At 41.4% G+C, this 24,505-nt stretch overlaps 1 protein-coding gene across 1 annotated transcript in view; it reads left to right on the forward strand.

Annotated features, from left to right (window-relative positions):
* LOC139168626 (cytochrome P450 2J2-like) overlaps window positions 1-24,505 on the forward strand; it is a 92,096-nt gene that overhangs the window by 56,179 nt on the left and 11,412 nt on the right. Inside the window, exons 5-8 of the mRNA XM_070754249.1 lie at window positions 10,981-11,137; window positions 14,115-14,264; window positions 16,291-16,451; window positions 21,545-21,721. Coding sequence (XP_070610350.1) covers window positions 10,981-11,137; window positions 14,115-14,264; window positions 16,291-16,451; window positions 21,545-21,721 — 645 coding nt within the window. The remainder of the gene's footprint in view (window positions 1-10,980; window positions 11,138-14,114; window positions 14,265-16,290; window positions 16,452-21,544; window positions 21,722-24,505) is intronic.

Here is a 24,505-nt window from a genome sequence, read left to right on the forward strand (position 1 = left end):
TCTATTTCTATTTCTATTTCTTTTTCTATTTCTTTTTCTATTTCTATTTCTGTTCTGTCTGGGTTTTCCCAGACCTCCACACCCACTGAAAAAACAGCCAGACACTCTGGTAAAATCCAAAAGTATTTTATAGCAGGAAAAAATAAGCACAAAGGAAAACCTGTCTTCACAGCAGACAGGTTACAATACGTTACAACAGGGTCCTGATGTCCAGTCAATTCCACAAGCTTCTTGCTGGCACACCCCCCCAAGGTTTCAATAGTCCAAAGCACAAACCAGGATTGTAGCCACCAGAGTTCACAGACAGGTCTCACGAATCTCCAAGATAAAACTCCACAAGCCAGGAAGGGTGGGGCCGCCTTTTATCCTTTCCCAAGAGCACCACACCCAAACCCAGCTGTGACCTCTAATGCTGGAAATACCTAGCCAATTGAGTTCGTCTCTGATTAGCTCTCCTTTGTCGCATATCTATGATGTCATGAGCATCTTCCCCCAGGGAATCCAGGCTGCTTGCTGGGGAGAGCTCCCCCTGGTGGAACTCTGGCTGTCCTTCTTCTTCAGCCTGGGATTCCGCTTCCTCGTCAGTCTGCACCTCCTGGTCCTCAGCCTCTCCCTCTGAGCTGGCAGCCGACAGCAAGTCAGCCATTCCCGGAGGGGTCCCAGGCTGAACCACAACAATTTCTATTTCTTTTTCTATTTCTATTTCCTTTTCTTTTTCTTTTTCTTTTTCTATTTCTATTTCTATTTCTATTTCTTTTTCTATTTCTATTTCTTTTTCTATTTCTTTTTCTATTTCTATTTCTTTTTCTTTTTCTATTTCTTTCTCTTTTTCTATTTCTTTTTCTATTTCTATTTCTATTTCTTTTTCTTTTTCTTTTTCTTTTTCCTTTTCTATTTCTATTTCTATTTCTTTTTCTATTTCTATTTCTATTTCTATTTCTTTTTCTATTTCTTTTTCTTTTTCTTTTTCTATTTCTATTTCTATTTCTTTTTCTATTTCTTTTTCTTTTTCTATTTCTTTTTCTTTTTCTATTTCTTTTTCTTTTTCTATTTCTTTTTCTATTTCTATTTCTTTTTCTTTTTCTTTTTCTATTTCTTTTTCTTTTTCTATTTCTATTTCTTTTTCTATTTCTATTTCTATTTCTATTTCTATTTCTTTTTCTTTTTCTATTTGTTTTTCTATTTCTATTTCTATTTCTTTTTCTATTTATTTTTTCTATTTCTATTTCTATTTCTATTTCTTTTTCTTTTTCTATTTCTATTTCTTTTTCCTTTTCTTTTCCTTTTTCTATTTCTATTTCTTTTTCTTTTTCTTTTTCTATTTCTATTTCTATTTCTTTTTCTTTTTCTTTTTCTTTTTCTATTTCTATTTCTATTATTTCTATTTCTATTTCTATTTCTTTTTTTCTATTTCTATTATTTCTATTTCTATTTCTTTTTCTTTTTCTTTTTCTTTTTCTATTTCTATTTCTATTTCTATTTCTTTTTCTATTTCTATTTCTTTTTCTATTTCTTTTTCTATTTCTATTTCTATTTCTTTTTCTTTTTCTATTTCTATTTCTTTTTCTATTTCTATTTCTATTTCTATTTCTTTTTCTTTTTCTATTTCTATTTCTATTTCTTTTTCTTTTTCTATTTATTTTTCTATTTCTATTTCTATTTCTTTTTCTTTTTCTTTTTCTATTTCTATTTCTTTTTCTATTTCTATTTCTTTTTCTTTTTCTTTTTCTATTTCTATTTCTTTTTCTTTTTCTTTTTCTTTTTCTTTTTCTATTTCTATTTCTATTTCTTTTTCTATTTCTATTTCTATTTCTATTTCTATTTCTTTTTCTATTTCTATTTCTATTTCTATTTCTATTTCTTTTTCTTTTTCTATTTCTATTTCTATTTCTTTTTCTTTTTCTTTTTCTATTTCTATTTCTATTTCTATTTCTATTTCTTTTTCTTTCTCTTTCTCTTTCTCTTTCTCTTTCTCTTTTTCTACTTCTATTCTACTCCATCCCATCCTCTATTCTATTCTATTCTATTCTAAAGGCTGTTAACAGTATTCGGTCAGATTCAGAGTTATTGATTCTCCATCCTCATTCCAGGCGCCTCTTTTGGTGCTTCATCTCCTGGAGTTACTCGTTGAACCAAGGAGCTCTCCTGCCACGGAGAGGTCGCAAAGGCGCCATCCGGTCTAGACCCCTTGATGAAGCCTTATTCCAGGCAGCCACCAGAGACTCAGCCAGACTGTGGGCAAGCAATTCAGGTATTTCCCCCAAGCTCCCTCTGGAGCCCTTCGGTGTCCATTAGGCATCTGGGGCAGAACCACTTCATCAGCTCCGCCTCCTTGTGATGTGGATTGCTATCTTAAAGTCCATCCTCAACAGGAAATGATCTGACTATGACATGGGAAAATTATCTATACTGCTTAACACCAGATCATTACACCACTGCCCCACTTCTATAAGATACAGCTCATTAACTATAATTTTCAAAATGGTGGGTTATGTCCTAGTCTGCATTGGTTGCCGATCAGTTTCCGGTCACAATTCAAAGTGTTGGTTATGACCTATAAAGCCCTTCATGGCACCGGACCAGATTATCTCCATGATCGCCTTCTGCTGCACGAATCCCAGCGACCAGTTGGGTCCCACAGAGTGGGCCTTCTCTGGGTCCTGTCAACTAAACAATGCCGTTTGGCGGGCCCCAGGGGAAGAGCCTTCTCTGTGGCGGCCCCGGCCCTTTGGAACCAACTCCCTCCAGAGATCAGAATTGCCCCCACCCTCCTCGCCTTTCGTAAGCTCCTTAAAACCCACCTCTGACATCAGGCATGGGGGAACTGAGATGTTCTTTTCCCCTGGGCCTCTACAATTTATGCATGGTATGTCAGTATGTATGTCTGGTTTTTATAATAAGGGTTTTTAGTTGTTTTATTATTGGATTGCTACATATTGTTTTTATCACTGTTGTTAGCCGCCCCGAGTCCACGGAGAGGGGCGGCATACAAATCCAATAAATGAATGAATGAATGAATGAATGAATGAATGAATGAATAAATAGTCTCTGTTCATTTCTCCACCCAAATAACTTAGATCCTAAACATCAATTCCACCCAAGATCCAGTTTTTTTCAAGCAGTTCAAATACTTCTGGCTCCAAGCCCCTCTACCTAATCTCAGAACCATAAATAAGAACCCAGTTCTGAGAATGTATTTTCATCTATCCCTACTATTCTTCAGTATCTATACTGTGATTTTGATAGACCTGGGTGGGGGCAGGGGGATTGGAAAGGACATGCCATCATTTTCACCCATAAGGCCATGGTTGTCCACAATACTCACAAAACATAATAGATCTTCTGCAATATTAATGTTTCACCATAGGGATGTTACACAACATACAATCCATCTCAACTTCAGACCAACAATTATATTTGTTTCATAAATTAGAGGCGGGCATATCTCATAGATAATTTGACAGGGTTTTAATTAGCAGAGTATAAAAGGGGAACAGTAGCAGAAAATAGTTGGAAACCAAGAGGGGAAAGCTCACTACCCCAAGTCTTTACAGAAGACGTTCAAAGTTGGAAAAAGTTGGAAGGATAATGTTGATGCTATTATTTTTTATAATCGTCATACTATGCTTGATTCTTTTCTTCCTGAAACAGGCCAGGAAACACAAAGACCAACCCCCAGGACCTTCTTTGATTTCTTTAATAGCCAAAGGACTATTAAAAGGGACTTTATCAGAGAAGACATTTAGAGAGGTATGTCTTTTAAAAATCTTCCATGTTAATAAGAATTTGAGAGGAGAATATTTTGACAAACAAGGTATTTTGGGCCATTGATCGGACGGTGTACCATTGAGATGCAGCCATAAATGGTGTGTATGCTTTTTAGTGGTTGGACTTAAAATTGTTTTAAAATTATATTTAGAAGTTTTAATATTACAGTGTTCCCTCGAATTCTGCGGGGGATGCGTTCCGAGACCGCCCGCGAAAGTCGAATTTCCGCGAAGTAGAGATGCGGAAGTAAATACACTATTTTTGGCTATGGACAGTATCACAAGCCTTCCCGTAACACTTTAAACCCCTAAATTGCAATTTCCCATTCCCTTAACAACCATTTACTCACCATTACTACTGGTACTCACCATTGAATAAGACACTTAGTGATCCTGATATTTATAAACATAATTACTTATTAACAATAATTATTTTTTTTGTTATTTATTTGAAAAAAATATTAGTTTGGCAATGATGTATGACGTCATCGGACGGGAAAAACCGTAGTATAGAAAAAACCTGCAAAGTATTTTTAATTAATATTTTTTGAAAAACCGTGGTATAGGCTATTCGCAAAGTTCAAACCCGCGAAAATTGAGGGAACACTGTATCTGTATGTTTTAATTTTTGGTTGTGAGCTGCCTAGAGTCCCTAGGGAGATGGATGGCATAAAAAATTGAATGGATGGATGCATGGATGGATGGACGGACGAATGAACAAATGAATGAATGAATGAAGGAACGAAGGAACGAAGGAATGAACGAACGAACGAACGAACGAATTTTTATGTAGTGGTTAGAGTGCAGTACTGCAGGCTACTTCTGATGATTGCCAGCTGCCTGTAATTTGGCAGTTCAAATCTCAATAGGCTCAAGGTTGACTCAGCCTTCCATCTTTTGGAGGTGAGTAAAATGAGGACCAAATTGTTGGGGACAAGAGGCTGACTCTGTAAACCACTTAGAGAGGGCTGTAAAGCACTGCGAAATGGTATATAAGGGCTATTGCTATTCACAAAATAACAAGGGATTTTGTGTAAGATTTTGTGGCCAGAAGAAAATCCCAGCAACCAGTTAGGTCTCACAGAGTTGGCCTTCTCCGGGTCCCGTCAACTAAACAATGTCGTTTGGCGGGACCCAAAGGAAGAGCCTTCTCTGTGGTGGCCCCAACCCTTTGGAACCAACTCCCCCCAGATATCAGAGTTGCCCCCACCCTCCTAGCCTTTTATAAGCTCCTTAAAACCCACCTCTGTCGTCAGGCATGGGAGAATTGACATTTTCCCTCCCCCTAGGCTTATAAAATTTATGCATGGTAATGCTAGTATGTATGATTGGTTTCTAAATTGTGGTTTTTTAAAATTAACTTAAATATTAGATTTGTTTACATTGTATTATTATTGCTGTGAGCCGCCCCGAGTCTGCGGAGAGGGGCGGCATACAAATCTGATTAAATAAAATAAATAATAAAATAAATAAAATAACAGATTAAGGAGGGAAACTCCCTTCTTGTCTAAATGATGGAGTGCACTGGCAACTAAATATTGGGGAGAAGAAGTTAAGAGAGGCGATTATAGGAGTGCACTGTGACGCAGTATATAAGACTAAGTGCTATTGGTATTGCTACGCAGTAATAAGGGCAGCAGAACCTGGTTTAGTAGTAGTGAGAGGGACATAAGTGTGCTGGTAGATCAGGGCCCACCACTTTTCTGCAACACTCCGTGGCCTGCACTGGCTGCCGATCGGTTTCCGGTCACAATTCAAAGTGTTGGTAATGACCTTTAAAGCCCTACATGGCATTGGGCCAGAATACATCCGGAACCGCCTTCTACCGCACGAATCCCAGCGGCCGATAAGGTCCCACAGAGTTGGCCTTCTCCGGGTCCCGTCAACTAAACAATGTCGGTTGGCGGGCCCCAGGGGAAGAGCCTTCTCTGTGGTGGCCCCGACTCTCTGGAACCAACTCCCCCCAGAGATTAGAACTGCCCCTACTCTCCCCGCCTTCCGTAAACTCCTTAAAACCCACCTTTGTCGTCAGGCATGGGGGAACTGAAACACCTCCCCCGGGCATGTACAATTTATATATGGTATGCTTGTGTGTGTGTATGTTAGTAAATGGGGTTCTTTTTAAATCTTTTTAAATATTTTAAATTTATTTGGATTTGTCATGATTTGTTGTATTTTGCTGTGAGCCGCCCCGAGTCTGCGGAGAGGGACGGCATACAAATCTAAATAATAAATAAATAAATAAAAATAAAATGTCGTTTGGCGGGCCCCAGGGGAAGAGCCTTCTCTGTGGTGGCCCCGGCCCTCTGGAATCAACTCCCCCCAGAGATTAGATCAGCCCCCACCCTTCTTATCTTTTGCAAATTACTCAAGACCCACCTTTGTCGCCAGGCATGGGGGAGTTAGGAGATTCCTTCTCCTAGGCTATTACAAGTTATGTATGGTATGTTTGTGTGTATGTTTGGTTTTTATAATAAGGGGTTTTTAGTTGTTTTATTAAATTGGATTGTTACATGTTGTTTTTTATCATTGTTGTTAGCCGCCCCGAGTCTGCGGAGAGGGCGGCATACAAATCCAATCAATCAATCAATCAATAAATAAATAAATAAATAAATAAACAAACAAACAAACAAACCACAACTGGGCCATGACCTATTTACAACTGGATCTTAGCCCAGAATGCATGAGTACAGAGTTCAGCTCAGTTTACTACCACACTGTGGGTGTGGCTTATTTTATGAGTGTGGCTTGCCAGCCATGTGACCAGGTGGGAGTGGCTTGATGATCATGTGACTGGGCGTGGCCTAAAGGTCATGTAACTGGCTTAAAGGTGGCCAACTTGATATCACTCACGTCAAGGGTGCCTCCTGGCCTCTCCTTGCCTCAAAGAGTTACAATTTCCCTATCTATTTATTATTACTGGACATCCAAAATGTACTATTTAATTCTATGTATATATGCCATAAGGGTATATTCATATTACACAGAGGCACATAAAAATATGCATTATCTACTATCTAAATTCTATGTGTATGTACACACACACACGCACGCACAGGTCTTCTAAAATTATACACATTCAACCTCATTTACTGTGATAGACAAAAACATACCCAAAGCCCAGAAGCAAATTTTGAACAAAATTTTTCTACTGGTATTGCAAACCTGACCATACCCATAGGAGCCCATCACTGTTTCAGCGACATATGCATTCATGTGCATTGCAGCTCACCACTTGTGCAACTCGAGCTGCATGCATGCACATTTATGCCGACCCGCTGTTCATGCGTTGGTTATGACCTATAAAGCCCTTCATGACATCGGACCAGAATATCTCCGGGACCGCCTTCTGCCGCACGAATCCCAGCGACCGGTTAGGTCCCACAGACTTGGCCTTCTCCAGGTCCCGTTGACAAAACAATGTCATCTGGCGGGACCCAGGGGAAGAGCCTTCTCTGTGGCGGCCCCGGTCGTCTGGAATCAACTCCCCCCAGAGATTAGAACGGCCCCTACCCTTCTTATCTTTTGCAAATTACTCAAGACCCACCTTTGTCACCAGGCATAGGGGAGTTAGGATATTCCTTCTCCTAGGCTATTACAAGTTATGTATGGTATGTTTGTGTGTATGTTTGGTTTTTATAATAAGGGGTTTTTAGTTGTTTTATTAAATTGGATTGTTACATGTTGTTTTTTATCATTGTTGTTAGCCGCCCCAAGTCTGCGGAGAGGGGCGGCATACAAATCCAATAAATAAATAAATGAATGAATGAATGAATGAATGAATGAATGAATGAATGAATGCATGAATTAATTAATTAAAATAAACCTCCCGGCCACAATCCACAACTGGGCCATGACCTATTTACAACTGGATCTTAGCCCAGCATGCATGAGTACAGAGTTCAGCTCAGTTTACTACCACACTGTGGGTGTGGCTTATTTTATGAGTGTGGCTTGCCAGCCATGTGACCAGGTGGGAGTGGCTTGATGATCATGTGACTGGGTGTGGCCTAAAGGTCATGTAACTGGCTTAAAGGTGGCCAACTTGATATCACTCACGTCAAGGGTGCCTCCTGGCCTCTCCTTGCCTCAAAGAGTTACAATTTCCCTATCTATTTATTATTACTGGACATCCAAAATATACTATTTAATTCTATGTATATATGCCATATGTGTACATTCATATTACACAGAGGCACATAAAAATATGCATTATCTACTATCTAAATTCTATGTGTATGTACACACACACACGCACGCACAGGTCTTCTAAAATTATACACATTCAACCTCATTTACTGTGATAGACAAAAACATACCCAAAGCCCAGAAGCAAATTTTGAACAAAAGTTTTCTACTGGTATTGCAAACCTGACCATACCCATAGGAGCCCATCACTGTTTCAGCGACATATGCATTCATGTGCATTGCAGCTCACCACTTGTGCAACTTGAGCTGCATGCATGCACATTTATGCCGACCCGCTGTTCATGCGTTGGTTATGACCTATAAAGCCCTTCATGACATCGGACCAGAATATCTCCGGAATCCCAGCGACCGGTTAGGTCCCACAGACTTGGCCTTCTCCGGGTCCCGTTGACAAAACAATGTCGTCTGGTGGGACCCAGGGGAAGAGCCTTTTCTGTGGCAGCCCCGACCCTCTGGAATCAACTCTCCCCGGAGATTAGGATTGCCCCCACCCTCCTTGCCTTTTGCAAACTCCTTAAAACCCACCTCTGCTGTCAGGCATGGGGAAATTGATTCCCCTGGGCCGTTTCCGCTTTATGAATGGTTAGTATGAGATGTATGATTGTTTTTATATTAATGGGTTTTAAATTGTTTTAATTTTGGATTTGTGTTGTTTCTGTTGTTGTAAGCCGCCCCGAGACTTCGGAGAGGGGAGGCATACAAATCTAATTAATAATAATACTAATAATAATTATGATAATAATAATGATAATAATAATAATAATAATAATAATAATAATAATAATAATAATAATAACTACAAGCATAAACACGATGCTGTGGCACAGATGATCCACTGGGACTTGTGCCGGAACTACCATTTACCAGTGGCAAAGAACTGGTGGGATTATAAGCTCGAAAAAGTGGTCGAAAATGAGCAAGCAAAACTACTGTGGGACTTCCAACTTCAGACTGACCGAATTCTGAAGCATAACACACCAGACATCCTGATTGTGAAGAAAAAGAAAGTATGGATCATCAACATCGCAATCCCAGGGGACAGCAGAATTGAGGAGAAGCAGCTAGAGAAATTAGTGAAATACGAAGATCTAAAAATCGAGCTGCAACGACTCTGGCATAAGCCAGTGAAAGTGGTCCCAGTGGTACTTGGCACGCTGGGCGCAGTGCCAAAGGATCTCAGCGGACATTTGAAAACCATCGGAATTAACAAAATCTCCATCTGTCAATTGCAAAAGGCCGCTTTACTGGGATCAACAAACATAATTCGCCGCTACATCACGCAGTCCTAGGTGCTTGGGAAGCACCCGACTGGTGATGAAATACGAAATTCAGCATAGTGATCTCGTTTGCTGTGTTGTACTGACATAATAATAACAACAACAACAACAACAACAACAACAACAATAATAATAATAATAATAATAATAATAATAATAATAAATGCAGCCCAATTTCCCCTCCTTCCCCAGCAGCCGGGCCACCAAGTGGCAAAGGTCAGGGACTGCTATAGTAGATCACAGATTAAGCATGAACTGAAGTTGCCAAAAGAAGTGATAATACTGCTCGATGCTGCATTGGTCAGACCACCTGGAATGCAGTGCCCACAATACAGAAAGACTCAGAAAGAGGGCAGAGAAAAGCAGCAAAGACAATGAGGGTCTTGAAGTCTTGCAAAGAGCAGTTACATATTTTCTGACAACGTTTTCACTATCAAAAGAATCCAACGAGAAAAGAGTTGTACAATTGTTGCTGTTGTTTCTTTTACAGTTACACTGTCAATGTCATTCAATCATTAATTTAAAAAAAAAGATCTTGAGGAGCCACAAATATCAAGCTACCTAAACAATAGCAATAGCACTTAGACTTGTGTACCACTTCGTATTGCTTTACAGCCGTCTCCAAATGGTTTTCAGAGTCAGCATTTTGCTCCCGAAAATCTGGGTCCTCATTTTACTGACCTTGGAAGGATGGAAGGCTGAGTCAACTTGAGCCGGTGAGACCTAAACTGCCAAACTAATGGCAGACGGTGATCAGCAGAAGTAATAATAATAATAATAATAATAATAATAATAATAATAATAATAATAATAATAATGGCTTACAAGTGGAACACTCAAAAAGGAGACAGAAGGACTAATACTGGCGGCACAAGAACAGGCCATTCAAAGCCAGAATTGAAAAAATCAACAGATGATCCAAAGTGCAGACTCTGTAAAGAAACAGATGAAACCATCAATCACATACTCAGCTGCTGCAAAAAGATTGCACAGACTGACTACAAGCATAGACATGATGCTGTGGCACAGATGATCCACTGGAACTTGTGCCGGAACTACCATTTACCAGTGGCAAAGAACTGATGGGATCATAAGCCTGAAAAAGTGGTCGAAAATGAGCAAGCAAAACTACTGTGGGACTTCCGACTTCCGACTGCCCGAATTCTGAAGCATAACACACCAGACATTGTGATTGTGGAGAAAAAGAAAGTATGGATCATCGACATCGCAATCCCAGGAGACAGCAGAATTGAGGAGAAGCAGCTAGAAAAATTAGTGAAATACGAAGATCTAAAAATTGAGCTGCAACGACTCTGGCGTAAGCCAGTGAAAGTGGTCCCAGTGGTACTTGGCACGCTGGGCACAGGGCCAAAGGATCTCAGTGGACATTTGAAAACCATCGGAATTGACAAAATCTCCACCTGTCAATTGCAAAAGGCTGCTTTACCGGGATCGGCAAACATAATTCGCCGCTACATCACGCAGTCCTAGGTGCTTGGGAAGCGCCCGACTGGTGATGAAATACGAAATCCAGCATATTGCTCTTGTTTGCTGTGTTGCACTGACATTATTATTATTGTTGTTGTTGTTGTTGTTGTTGTTGTTGTTGTTGTTGTTGTTAATTAGATTTGTATGCCGCCCCTCTCCAAGTAAAAGTTTGCATATTAATATGCAATTAGACATAATAACATAGGATATTTTTCTTCTCTACTTTGTTCATATTGCAGTTGGCAAAACAATATGGGAGCATTTATTCTCTATGGGGAGGAAATATTATAGTCTTATCTGCATATGAAACTGTGAAAGAAGCTTTGGTTGACCATCCAGAAGCCTTTGCTGATCGCCCACTCTCAGCTTTCCTATTGGCTATCATCAAAAGAAAGGGTACGTTTTGTCTAAACCGTGTGCATTTACTATACCCGTTAAAGTTATGTTAAGCAGCTGCACATCCATGGTCAAAGTCAGCACAAACACTGGATATTAGTGTTGGTAATGACCTTTAAAGCCCTACATGGCATTGGGCCAGAATACATCCGGAACCGCCTTCTACCACACGAATCCCAGCGGCCGATAAGGTCTCACAGAGTTGGCCTTCTCCGGGTCCCGTCGACCAAACAATGTTGTTTGGCGGGCCCCAGGGGAAGAGCCTTCTCTGTGGCGGCCCCGGCCCTCTGGAATCAACTCCCCCCAGAGATTAGAACGGCCCCCACCCTCCTTGTCTTTCGCAAATTACTCAAGACCCACCTTTGTCGCTAGGCATGGGGGAGTTAGGATATTCCTTCCCCTAGGCCATTACAAGTTATGTATGGTATGTTTGGTTTTTTATAATAAGGGTTTTTAGTTGTTTTATTAAATTGGATTGTTACATGTTGTTTTTTATCATTGTTGTTAGCCGCCCCGAGTCTGCAGAGAGGGGCGGCATACAAATCCAATAAATAATAATAAAATAAATAATACAAAAAACAGCCAAAAAGAGGGCTGTGGAAATATTTACTGCCCCTCGCATCCTGAACATAAACTGTTTCAACTCCTACCCTCAAATCGTCACTACGCTAACTTGTTGCTTGTCGTCACTACGCTAACTGTTTTGTGCTTGTATCCTAAGATTTTTATTAATATTGATTGTTTCTTCGTTGCTTATTTGACCTCTATGACAATCGTTACGTGTTGGTATCTTTTTCTTTTATGTACGCTGAGAGCATCTGCACCAAGACAAATTCCTTGTGTGTCCAATCACACTTGGCCAATAAAATTCTATTCTATTCAATATACAAGATAGCAGATATTGGTATAAACATAAACAAAGTAAATACAGATAAATGAGGACAGTAAGACAGGAACGGGAGGCACAACAGTGCGCTTATGCACACCCCTTACAAACCTCTTAGGAATGGGGCGAGGTCGACAGTAGACAGTATAAGATTAAAGTTTTGGGGGTTTGGGGAAGAAACCCCAGAGTCAGGTAGTGAATTCCAGGCATTGATCACTCTGTTGCTGAAGTCGTATTTTCTGCAGTCGAGTTTCAAGTGGTTTACATTGAGTTTGAATCCCGAGTGTGCTCCAGTGGCGGGTTCTTGGAAAAAACTTCCAGAAGACGTGGTTGGTAAATCCACAGTCACTGAATTTAAACATGTCTAGGATAAGCATATATCCATCCTAAGATAAAATACAAAAAATAGTATAAGGGCAGACTAGATGGGTCATGAGGTCTTTTTCTGCCATCAGTCTTCTATGTTTCTATGTTTCTATGTTCCACTTATGTGCATACCAATGTGCTGGACACGCATCATGCTGATTTGGGCACTCACACATGTGACCTGCACGCACCCATGCACACATCTCCATGATTTTACTTCCATGCATGCTCAGGAAGCAAAAACACACCAGCATCTCACAAGGGGATGCTCGTGCACATGTGAGTTCAGTGGTTTTTTGCTTCTGCGCATAAACAGAAGCAAAAAAATTCCAAACTCTCATGCATACGAGCATTCCCTTATGAGATTTTGCTTCTGCACATGGGCAGGAAACTAAAAAGGCCCAAAAATTAGGAAAAAATGATGGCGTAGCCCGCCAGACTGGCGAAGATGTCACCCTAGCGGTCACGCGCAAATTGCGCAATCTGTCAGCGGCTACCGGAATGGAGTTCCAGGGCATACTGGGAGCAACCCACTATTGCCGTGTTGCAGTTGAAGCTGAAGAAATCATTGAAAGGTAGGACATTGGGGTAGATGATTTTATGAACTACATTTAGATGAGATCAAAGGCAACGTTGCTCTAAGCCAGTGTTTCCCAGCCTTGGCAACTTGAAGGGATCTGGACTTGAACTCCCAGAATTGAAGTTGAAGTCCAGATCTCTTCAAGTAGCCAAGGTTGGGAAACACTGCTTTAAGCCATCTAAGCCCAAAATTTCAAGTCTGGTGGAAGTCTTTTGTATTATGATTGATTATGATTATGATTTATTAGACTTGTATGCCACCCCTCTCCGGAGACTCGGGGCGGCTCACAACAGTGATAAAAACAGTACATGATGACAAATCTAATAATTAAAATCTAAAAATAACGATAATACATTTAAAAGTCTAAAAACAAGGAACCCCAATATATAAAAACATACATACAATCCTATCATACACAAATACTACATAGGCAGGGGGAGATGTCTCAGTTCCCCCACACTTGATGACAGAGGTGGGTTTTGAGGAGTTTACGAAAGGCAAGGAGGGTGGCGGCAGTCCTAATCTCTGGAGGGAGCTGATTCCAGAGGGCCGGGCCGCCACAGAGAAGGCTCTTCCCCTGGGTCCCTCCAGACAGCATTGTTTAGTCGACGGGACCCGGAGAAGGCCGACTCTGTGGGACCTAACTGGTCGCTGGGATTTGTGTGGCAGAAGGCGGTCTCGCAGGTATCCGGGTCCAGTGCCATGAAGGGCTTTATAGGTGATGGCCAACACTTTGAATTGTGACCGGAAACTGGTCTGCAACCAATGCAGACTGCGGAGTGTTGGTGTAACATGGGCATTTTTGGGAAAGCCCATGATTGCTCTCGCAGCTGCATTCTGCACGATCTGAAGTTTCTGAACACTCTTCAAAGGTAGCCCCATGTAGAGAGCATTACAGTAGTCGAGCCTCGAGGTGATGAGGGCATGAGTGACTGTGAGCAGTGAGTCCCGGTCCAGGTAGAGCCGCATCTGGTGCACCAGGCGAACCTGGGCAAACTCCCCCCTCGCCACAGCTGAAAGATGTTTCTCTAATGTAATTCTCAGTAATTCTCCCCCCCCCCCCAGGGTGATGGACAGACAGATGGAATTGTCCTTGGGAGGCAATTGTTATGAGCCATTCTTTCTTTTTGATCCTTTTGGTGCAGGTATTGTGTTTTCAAATGGTCACACCTGGTTCCAGCAAAGGCGGTTGACTGTTGTTACCATGAGGAAGTTAGGCCTGGGGAAAAAAAGTCTGGAATCCCAAATACAAGCAGAGGTCGAGAGATTTTTGGAGGACCTTGGACAAACAAAAGGTATTTTGACGTGATGTTGGCATAAGTCTAAGTCTGCATGCTTTATTCACTAGTTTACAGCTGTTCATTCATTAGGCACCAGTGATGGGCTACCAAAATTTTTACTGCCACACTGTGGCTGTGGTTTATGCATTTTGTTTCAACATCTTTCAGTGCAAATTGGGTGCTCTGGGGTGGAGCTCCATTTTTCCTACCCCACTGCATCCCCCCCCCCCGGTCCGGGCATTGTATTATCCCTGTAGATAATACAATGCATTTACAGTATTGTCAAGACATTTGTTTCACATCTATAGCTATATATATGGTTAATAAACTGCTTATCCTATTTGATGGTGTATAATATACACCGTCAAATAGGATAAGCAGTTTATTAACCATATATATAGCTGTATATCATCCGTAATTTATTTTCAATTTATAGAGAAGGGAATTAGATTGACTGTAGTGTTTGCATGGTTCTTTTAGGATATTATGGTTTTATTATATTATTGGTTTTATTGCGTGTTTTGATGTGTTTACTATTGTTGTATTTATGTCACTTGTTAGCCCCTCTGAGTCCATTTTGGAATGAGTGGCATAAAAATTAAATGAATGAACAAACGAACGAATGAATGAATGAATGAACATTTATGGATATTTCAAATTTTTTAAAAACTTCCAACGTTAGAGCATTCATAACTGTAACTGTCAGGAAATTTCTCCTTAGTTCTAATCAGTGATGGGCTACCAAAATTTTTACTACCACACTGTGGGCGTGGCTTATGCATTTTGTTTCAACATCTGGCAGTGCAAATTGGGTGCTCTGGGGTGGAGCTCCAAATTTTGCTACTGGAACTGCGTTCCTGACCGTTCCCATAGGAGCCCATCACTGTTAGGCACCTTAGGGGGTGTTCAGAAGATCACAGTTCAAAGTGTTGGTTATGACCTATAAAGCCCTTCATGGCATCGGATCAGAATATCTCCGAGACCGCCTTCTGCCGCACGAATCGCAGCGACCGGTTAGGTCCCACAGAGTTGGCCTTCTCCGGGTCCCCTCGACTAAGCAATGTCGTTTGGCGGGACCCAGGAGAAGAGCCTTCTCTGTGGCGGGCCCAACCCTCTGGAACCAGCTCCCCCCAGATACAGAGTTGCCCCCACCCTCCTTGCCTTTCGCAAGCTCCTTAAAACCCACCTCTGTCATCAGGCATGGGGGAATTGAAATTTCCCTTCCCCCTAGGCTTATAGAATTTATACATGGTATGCTTGTATGTATGAATGGTTCTTTAAATTGGGGTTTTTTAGATTATTTTTAATATTAGATTTGTTTACATTGTCTTTTTATATTGTTGTTAGCCGCCCCGAGTCTTCAGAGAGGGGCGGTATACAAATCTAATAAATAAATAATAAATAAATAAATAAATAAATATAGCTTTCCTCCACTTTATTCCCTAATCATAGAGTAAATAAACCTCTGATCTTTTTAGAAGCTTTCAGAAAAACCTGTGGTACTAGTGGAAGTTATATCTTCATTGAAGGGCTACCAAAATTTTTACTACCACACTGTGGGCGTGGCTTATGCAGGACACCCTGTATTTTCATTCAACATCTTTCAGTGCAAATTGGTTGCTCTGGGGTGGAGCTCCATTTTCGCTACCCCACTGCATCCCGCCCCCATCCAGGCAGTAGCCCACTGCTGTATATCCTCTATGATATTTGACAACTTGGTTGGTTTATTGGGTCGTTGGTTTATGGAATTCACTTCCAGAAGAGGTCATGACAACTGTCAGCCTTGATAGCTTCAAGGCAGGATTAGACAGATTCATGGATGCCAAGTGTATTGGTGGTTATTGAAAGGGATAAAGTGCATCTTATATTCCGGTGTCTCTTATACTCTGAAAAATACGGTATGTTGGGTCTACCAGTGCTCATTCGCTTTTTACTCTCTACATCACTTAATTATCTTTAGTAAGCTCTGTTAGACTTGCTTTTATTTATAACAAGACATTCAGAATTAATATGAATGTTAATGAGAGTTTTATGTTATCAGGACAGCCGTTTGACCCTTCACTGTACATGACACATTTTGCTGGCAATGTGATCTCTATGGTAGTTTTTGGACAGAGCTTTCCCACTGAAGACAAGGAGTTTGCGAAATTGATGGAAGCCATGCACGTTTTTGAAAGATTTTTAATCAGCTTCCCCCATCTTGTGAGTATCATAAATTCTTCTTCTCTTGCAACAATGGTTTTGTAATCCAACTAATCGCTTTGTCTAAGAAATAAAGCAAAAGAAATATCTCTGCATTGATAAAGGCATATTTAGTTTAGTTTAATTTAGTTTATTTAGATTTGTATGCTGCCCCTCTCCAAAGACTCGGGGCGGCTAACAACAATAAAAAACAATGTAACAAATCTAATATTAAAAAGTAATCTAAAAAACCCCAATTTAAGAGACCAATCATACCAACAAACATACCATGTATAAATTCTATAAGCCTAGGGGGAAGGGAGAAAAAAATTCAATTCCCCCATGCCTGACGACAGAGGTGGGTTTTAAGGAGCTTGCGAAAGGCAAGGAGGGTGGGGGCAACTCTGATATCTGGGGGGAGCTGGTTCCAGAGGGTCGGGGCCGCCACAGAGAAGGCTCTTCTCCTGGGTCCCGCCAAATGACATTGTTTAGTTGACGGGCCCCGGAGAAGGCCAACTCTGTGGGATATTTATTGATAAAGGCTCATCGTTTATTCCTGGTCAAAAAGGAATTCCATTAATACTAATCAGAAACCACAAGTTCAGTTTAAAATCCCTCCAGTTTACCTTTTCTGATTTTTAATCCCTTCAAAAATACCCCAAAACATGACTTCTATTTCTGTTTGTCCCCTTCTCTGGAACAGCTTCATTGATTTAACATGTCCCTTTTGTACATTCAAAATAAGACGACTTTCCAAGTCAGTTTATTTTTTAATTGTTTTTATTTCTAAGATAAGATATTACATAAACAGAAAGGTTTCCCCTATCCCATGTCCAGTCATGTCCAAAGGTAAGCAATTGCAATAAGCTCACTCTCCTTCTTAGTCAAGGGAACCAGCATTATCTAAAGACAATGTATGGGGTCATGTTACTTTCTCATTGAAGTGGTGCCTTATAGTAGTGGTTCTCAACCTGTGGGTCAGAACCACTTTGGGGGTTGAACTACCAATACACAGGGGTCACCTAAGACCATGGGAAAAGCCACCTTTGTCATCAGGGGAACTGAGACATCTACCCCGGGCATAGACAATTTATGCATGGTATGTTTGTAGGTATGTTTGTTTAGTAAATGGGGTTTTTTAAATATTTTAAATTATAATTTAGATTTGTCACGAATTGTTTTGTTTTGCTGTGAGCCGCCCCGAGTCTGCGGAGAGGGGCGGCATACAAATCTAAATAATAAATAATAATTAATAAATAAATAATAAAAGATAATTTCCCCTGGTGTTAGGAACTAAAGCTTCTATTCTGGCGCCTTGGAACATATTTTTACAATCAGACCAATCAGGTGTTTACAGTGGGCGTGTCCCTCTGAACTTCCTGCCAATCAGCTTAAAGCTCTGTTGGGAGAATCGGGGCTAGACTTATGGTTGGGGGTCACCATAACATGAGGAACTGTATTAAGGGGTCGCGGAATTAGAAAGGATGAGAACCACTGCCTTATAGGTTCCTACCTATAAGAGCCAAAGTGGGGCAGTGGTTAGAATGCAGTACTGCAGCCTACATCAGATCACCAGTTGCTAGCAGTTTGGCAGTTCAAATCTCACTAGCACAAGGTTGACTCCACCTTCCATCCTTTTGAAGTGAGTAAAATGAGGAGTCAGATTGTTGGGGAAAATACACTGAAATTGGAAACCACTTAGAGAGGGCTGTAAAGCACTGTGAAGTGGTATATAAGTCTAAGCTCTATTGCTAAATATTACTACCCATTTATCTGCTTTCACTTTATTTATTTATTTATTCATTCATTTATTCATTTGTTCGTTCGTTCATTTATTCATTTATTGGACTTATATGCTGCCCTTCTCCGAAGACTCACAACATATAAAAAGCAATATAAAAAAGTTCTAAGCCCAGTTATAAAACAATCAAAAAACCCAAGTCATACATCATACAACCACACTCATTTGCATCCACATCAGGAAAAAGAATCCAAACTGCACATATGAACTGAATAAACAATCTCTCACTGCTAACCCACACTCAGTAAAAGACCTTGAAATACTAATATCAAATGATCTAAGTGCCAAAGCCCACTGCAACAATATTGCCAAAAAAGCCTCTAGAGTTGTTAACCTGATCCTACGCAGCTTCTGCTCAGGCAATCTCACACTACTCACAAAAGCCTACAAAACTTTTGCCAGACCCATCTTAGACTACTGCTCATCTGTCTGGAACCCATACCACATCTCAGACATCAACACCCTTGAAAATGTCCAAAGATATTTCACCAGAAGAGCCCTTCACTCCTCCACTCGAAACAAAATATCCTACAAAAATAGACTAACAATCCTGGGCCTAGAAAGCCTAGAACTACGGCGCCTAAAACACAATTTGAGTACAGTGATCCCTCGATTAGCACGGTCTCGATTAGCGCGAAACGCTGCAACGCGGTTTTTCAAAAAATATTAATTAAAAAATAAGTCCGCGCTAGTTCTCTCTCTCTTTCTCTCCCTGTTGCCGGCGTGGTATATGAGAGAGAAAGAGAGAGGCAGAGGTCGGGCGCATTACTGGGAGGTGGAGGCGGCGTGGGGACGCTGGGTGCCGGGGACACCGAGGAGGGGGTGGACGTGGCCTCTCAGCTGCAGAGCCGAACAAGGGCGGAGGCAACGGCGGAGTCCGGCGCTGGGGCCATGCGGGGCCGCTCATCCAGGGGGGCGTGGACTGACAAGTCGCCCTCCTTTCTCTTTCTTTCTATCTCTTATACCACACCGGTAACAGGGAGAGAAAGAGAGAGAGCGGAGGGCACCTTGCCGGTCCACGCCCCCCTAGATGAGCGGCTCCGCATGGCCCCAGCGCCGCCCAGGCAAAGGGGAAACCCCAAGATCGCTTGCCGCTTGCCGTATTGCAGCGAAGGAGGCGAAGCAAGGCTCCAAGCTGCAATACGGCAAGCGGCAAGCGGCAAGCGATCTTGGGGTTTCCCCTTTGCCTGGGCGGCGGGAAGACCAAGGGAAGGTTCCTTCAGCCGCCCAACACCTGATCCGCTCCGCAGCGCGGCAGCAGCGAGGAGCCGAAGATGGGGTTTCCCCTTTGCCTTTACCCCATCTTCGGCTCCTCGCTGCTTCCGCGCTGCGGAGCAGATCAGCTGTTGGGCGGCTGAAGGAACCTTCCCTTGGTCTTCCCCGCCGCCCACACACAAACTCCACCATCTGCGCATGTGCGGCCATGAAAAAAATGGCGCGCATGCGTAGATGGTGTTTTTTACTTCCGCACCACTATAACACGGAAATCGATTAGCGCGGGAGGTCTTGGAACGTAACCCCCGCGCTAATCGAGAGATCACTGTATTGCCCACAAGATCATATGCTGCAACGTCCTACCGGTCAATGACTACTTCAGCTTCAACTGCAACAACACAAGAGCACGCAACAGATTCAAACTTAATACGAACCGCTCCAAACTTGACTGTAAAAAATATGATTTCAACAATCAAGTTGTCGAAGCATGGAACTCATTACTGGACTCAATTGTGTCAACCCCTAACCCCCAACACTTCTCCCTTAGACTCTCCACGATTGACCTCTCCAGGTTCCTAAGAGGCCAGTAAGGGGCGTACATAAGTGCACTGGTGTGCCTTTCGTCCCCTGTCCAATTATCTTTCCTTTCTCTCACTTATCATATATATTTTCTTTTTTTCATATATCCTCTCCTCTAAGTTCACTTTTACCCTTATATATATTACTACATGTCTATTTTTCTTCCTATGTATTTGTGTATTGGACAAATGAATAAATAAATAACTAAATTACAGTCATACTGACAGTTAGAGCTCAACGGCCCCAGGCCTGCCGTCAAAGGTGAGTTTTAAAAGCTTACATGATTTTGAGCTGCTAGGTAGGCAGGATCTGGAGCAAATAACAGGAGCTCGCCCCATTGGCCAGAGTTTGGGTCTCGAACCGGGGCTGACAGTTTTCCAGGTGACAAGCTCAGCATTTTAACTATTGAGCCATTACATCCCCTAAGAAATTAGGGCAGCCCTGGCCCTATAGAACAACCCAGAGATCCATACTGCGCCCACTCTCCCTGACTTCTGTAAAGCTTTTAAGACCCATCTTTGCCTGCAGGCCTGGGTCCATTGAAATTTTTATACCTTGCCCAGGCCAATGAATGAATTCAGTTCGTGTGGATTTACCAACCACGTCTGCTGGAAGTTTGTTCCAAGCATCTACTACTCTTTCAGTAAAATAATATTTTTTCACGTTGCTTGTGATCTTTCCCCCAACTAACCTCAGATTGGGCCCCCTTGTTCTTGTGTTCACTTTCCTATTAAAAACACTTCCCTCCTGAACTTTATTTAACCCTTTAACATATTTAAATATTTTGATTATGTCCCTCCCTTTCCCTGGAGATAGCAGGCCTACACCTCCCACGGGTCTTCCACACTGCTGGGCCACAAGCCAGGAACAGAGACGCCGAGAAACAAGACTGGATAACGCAACTCCAAACTGATAACACTCCACATGGCTTCAAGGGCCTGCCTGCCTTTTAAAACCCTGCTAAGGAGGACCACACCCAAGCCCAGCTGTTCCTAATTCAGTGCTGATAATACTTCTTTAATTGCTCCTTTCTTTGATCTGAACGTCTCTGTCGCATGTCAATGACGGCTTGTGCTTCATCACCTAATGACTCCAAGCTACTGGCTGGGGAGAGCCCCCCCCCCCCGGGGCTCTCATGCTGTTCTTCCTCGTCCCATTCCTGACTTTCCTCTCCCCCGTCTGACTGTTCAGCCCCCTCCTCTTCGCTGTCATCCTCCTCCGGGCATGGAGCCAGCAAAGACGCAGCTGGACCCTGATCGGCCTCAGGCTGAACCATAACAAAAGTAGTGTAGGGTTTGACCCCTATGACAATCATTAAGTGTTGTACCACATGATTCTTGACAAATGTATCTTTTTCTTTTATGTACATTGAGAGCATCTGCACCAAGACAAATTCCTTGTGTGTCCAATCACACTTGGACAATAAAATTCTATTCTATTCTAATTTATGAGAATTGATTTATGGTTTCATGTGATCTTCTGGTTTTGTAATAGGATTTATTTTTTTTCTTTCTGATAGATTTATGAAATATTCCCATTTATCATGAAATATCTCCCGGGGCCTCACCAGAAAGCCCTTTCTGCTGCAGAGTTTATCCTTAATTTTGCAAAGAAGGAGATTGTACAGCATAAGGAAGCGCAGAATCTGCAGAATCCACGTGATTTCATTGATTTTTATCTATTGGAAATGGAAAAAGTAAGTGTCTATTTTTAATTATTTATTATGTATATGTAAAACGTTACAACATTAAAAATCTGGCAGAATGATACCTGGAAAAACAACAGAGCAGGAGAAAAACATAACGTGGTCTCTTCAGCCTTGAAAGACGGCGTTTAAGAGGTGACTTGATCAAAGTGTATAAAATCATGCACGGGATAGAAAAGGTGGATAGAGAAAAATTCTTTTCTCTATCACACAATACTAGGACGAGGGGGCCCTCCCTAAAGCTCATAGGGAAGAAAGTGAGGACAAATCAAGGGAAATATTTCTTCACCCAGAGGGTCCTTGGTTGATGGAATTCACTTCCGGAAGAGGTCGTGACAACTGTCAGCCTGCATAGCTTCAAGGCAGGATTAGACAGATTCATGGATGCCAAGTGTATCGGTGGTTATTGAAACGGAGGTCCATGTACCACCTCTATGTTGGTTGAGACAGGCAGGATTCCCTTGGGTACCATTTGTTGGGGGTCAGGGGAAAGGGAGGGTCTTGCCTTCTCTTTCTGCTCAAGATCCCATGGACAATTGGTGGACCACTGTGTGACCCAGAATGCTGGACGCGATGGGCTTTGGCCTGATTCTGCATGGCTCTTCTTATGTTCTTATGTTCTTAGGGGAAATGATGTTCCACAGCAAAGCAGCCACCTCACAGAAGCCATTTCTGGCAGTCCCGTCAGATGTACATCCCTAATAGATGGTCTCGCAGTCCTAGGTGCTTGGGAAGCGCCCGACTGGTGATGAAATACGAAATCCAGCATATAGTGATCTCGTTTGCTGTGTTGCATAATAATAATAATAATAATAATAATAATAATAATAATAATAATAATAATAATAATAATAATAACAACAACAATAACAATAACAATAACAATAACAACAACAACAACAACAACATTAATAATAATAACATTAATAACATTAATAACAATAACAATAACAATAACAATAACAATAACAATAACAATAACAATAACAATAACAATAACAATAACAATAACAATAACAATAACAATAACAATAACAATAACAATCCAGAAAGCCACTGCATGGGATAGTTAAAACACCTTTTGTTGAGATTAGTTATAATATCAAAGTCTGTGATGGCAAGTCTGATTGTGCTGAACCTCTGGTTCCTCCTACTCTAATGAATCAGGGGGTGTCTGACAGAGCCACTTTCAAATATAATTTCGTTTTCCCCTGCAATTCCCAAGACTCCAAGGGCATCTTGTACAGTTTTGTCAATTCTTTGCGTTAAAGAAAGTTGATGTCTCACTTGTTCCAAATATAGAAACATAGAAACATAGAAGTCTGACGGCAGAAAAAGACCTCCTGGTCCATCTAGTCTGCCCTTATACTATTTTCTGTATTTTATCTTAGGATGGATATGTGTTTATCCCAGGCATGTTTAAATTCAGTTACTGTGGATTTATCTACCACGTCTGCTGGAAGTTTGTTCCAAGGATCTACTACTCTTTCAGTAAATTAATATTTTCTCATGTTGCTTTTGATCTTTCCCCCAACTAACTTCAGATTGTGTCCCCTTGTTCTTGTGTTCACTTTCCTATTAAAAACACTTCCCTCCTGGACCTTATTTAACCCTTTGACATATTTAAATGTTTCAATCATGTCCCCCCTTTTCCTTCTGTCCTCCAGACTATACAGATTGAGTTAATGAAGTCTTTCCTGATACGTTTTATACTTAAGACCTTCCACCATTCTTGTAGCCCGTCTTTGGACCCGTTCAATTTTGTCTATCTCTTTTTGTAGGTGAGGTCTCCAGAACTGAACACAGGATTCCAGTATATTTATTTCCACTGAAATTATCAAAAATAGGATGCACATTTCACAAAATGTCTCGCTTTTATATTCACTTTCTCTAGCCTTGTTTCATCCTGATGCTTTTGATCACAGCTTCAATCACCATGGAGAAAATGAATCGTGAACCAGAAAAGGGAGGCATTAGGTTTGTGGAGGAAGACATAACAATAGGAAAATGTCTACAAATTACATTTTACCTTTCTCACTGGGTTTTTTTTGGTACAGTGATACCTTGTCTTACAAACCTAATTGGTTCCCGGATGAGGTTCTTAAGGTGAAAGGTTTGTAAGATGAAACAATGTTTCCCATAAGAATCAATGGAAAAGCGATTAATGCGTGCAAGTCCAAAATTCACCCCTTTTGCCGGCTGAAGCGCCCATTTTTGCGATGCTGTGATTTCACTGAGGCTCCCCTCCATGGGAAACCCCACCTCCGGACTTCCATTGCCAGCAAAGCACCCGTTTTTGTGATGCTGGGATTTCTCTGCTGGGATTCCCCTGCAGCATCGCAAAAACACGGAAGTCCAGAGGTTGGGTTTCCCATGGAGGGGAGCCTCAGGGGAATCGCAGCAGCGCAAAAACGGGTGCTTCGCTGGCAACAGAAGTCCGGAGGCGGGGCATCCCAGTGGCGGCGGTGGGTTTGTAAGGTGAAAATAGTTTGTAAGAAGAGGCAAAAAAATCTTAAACCCCGGGTTTATATCTCAAAAAGTTTGTATGATGAGGGGTTTGTAAGATGAGGTATCACTGTATTAAGTTTTATTGTTTTTCCTCACTTTACAGAGAATCAAATTCACATACCTCAAATTAGAATACAATACAATATAATATCAAATGTCAAATTCTTAATCCAAATTTCTGAATTATTTGTCCAATTTATTCTGGTACATATCATTCATCCTGTGCTACCTCCTTTTCAAATCCTATCATCCGGATTTCAGATATTC

Source organism: Erythrolamprus reginae, chromosome 5, assembly GCF_031021105.1.
Source record: "Erythrolamprus reginae isolate rEryReg1 chromosome 5, rEryReg1.hap1, whole genome shotgun sequence".
NCBI lineage: Eukaryota > Metazoa > Chordata > Lepidosauria > Squamata > Dipsadidae > Erythrolamprus > Erythrolamprus reginae.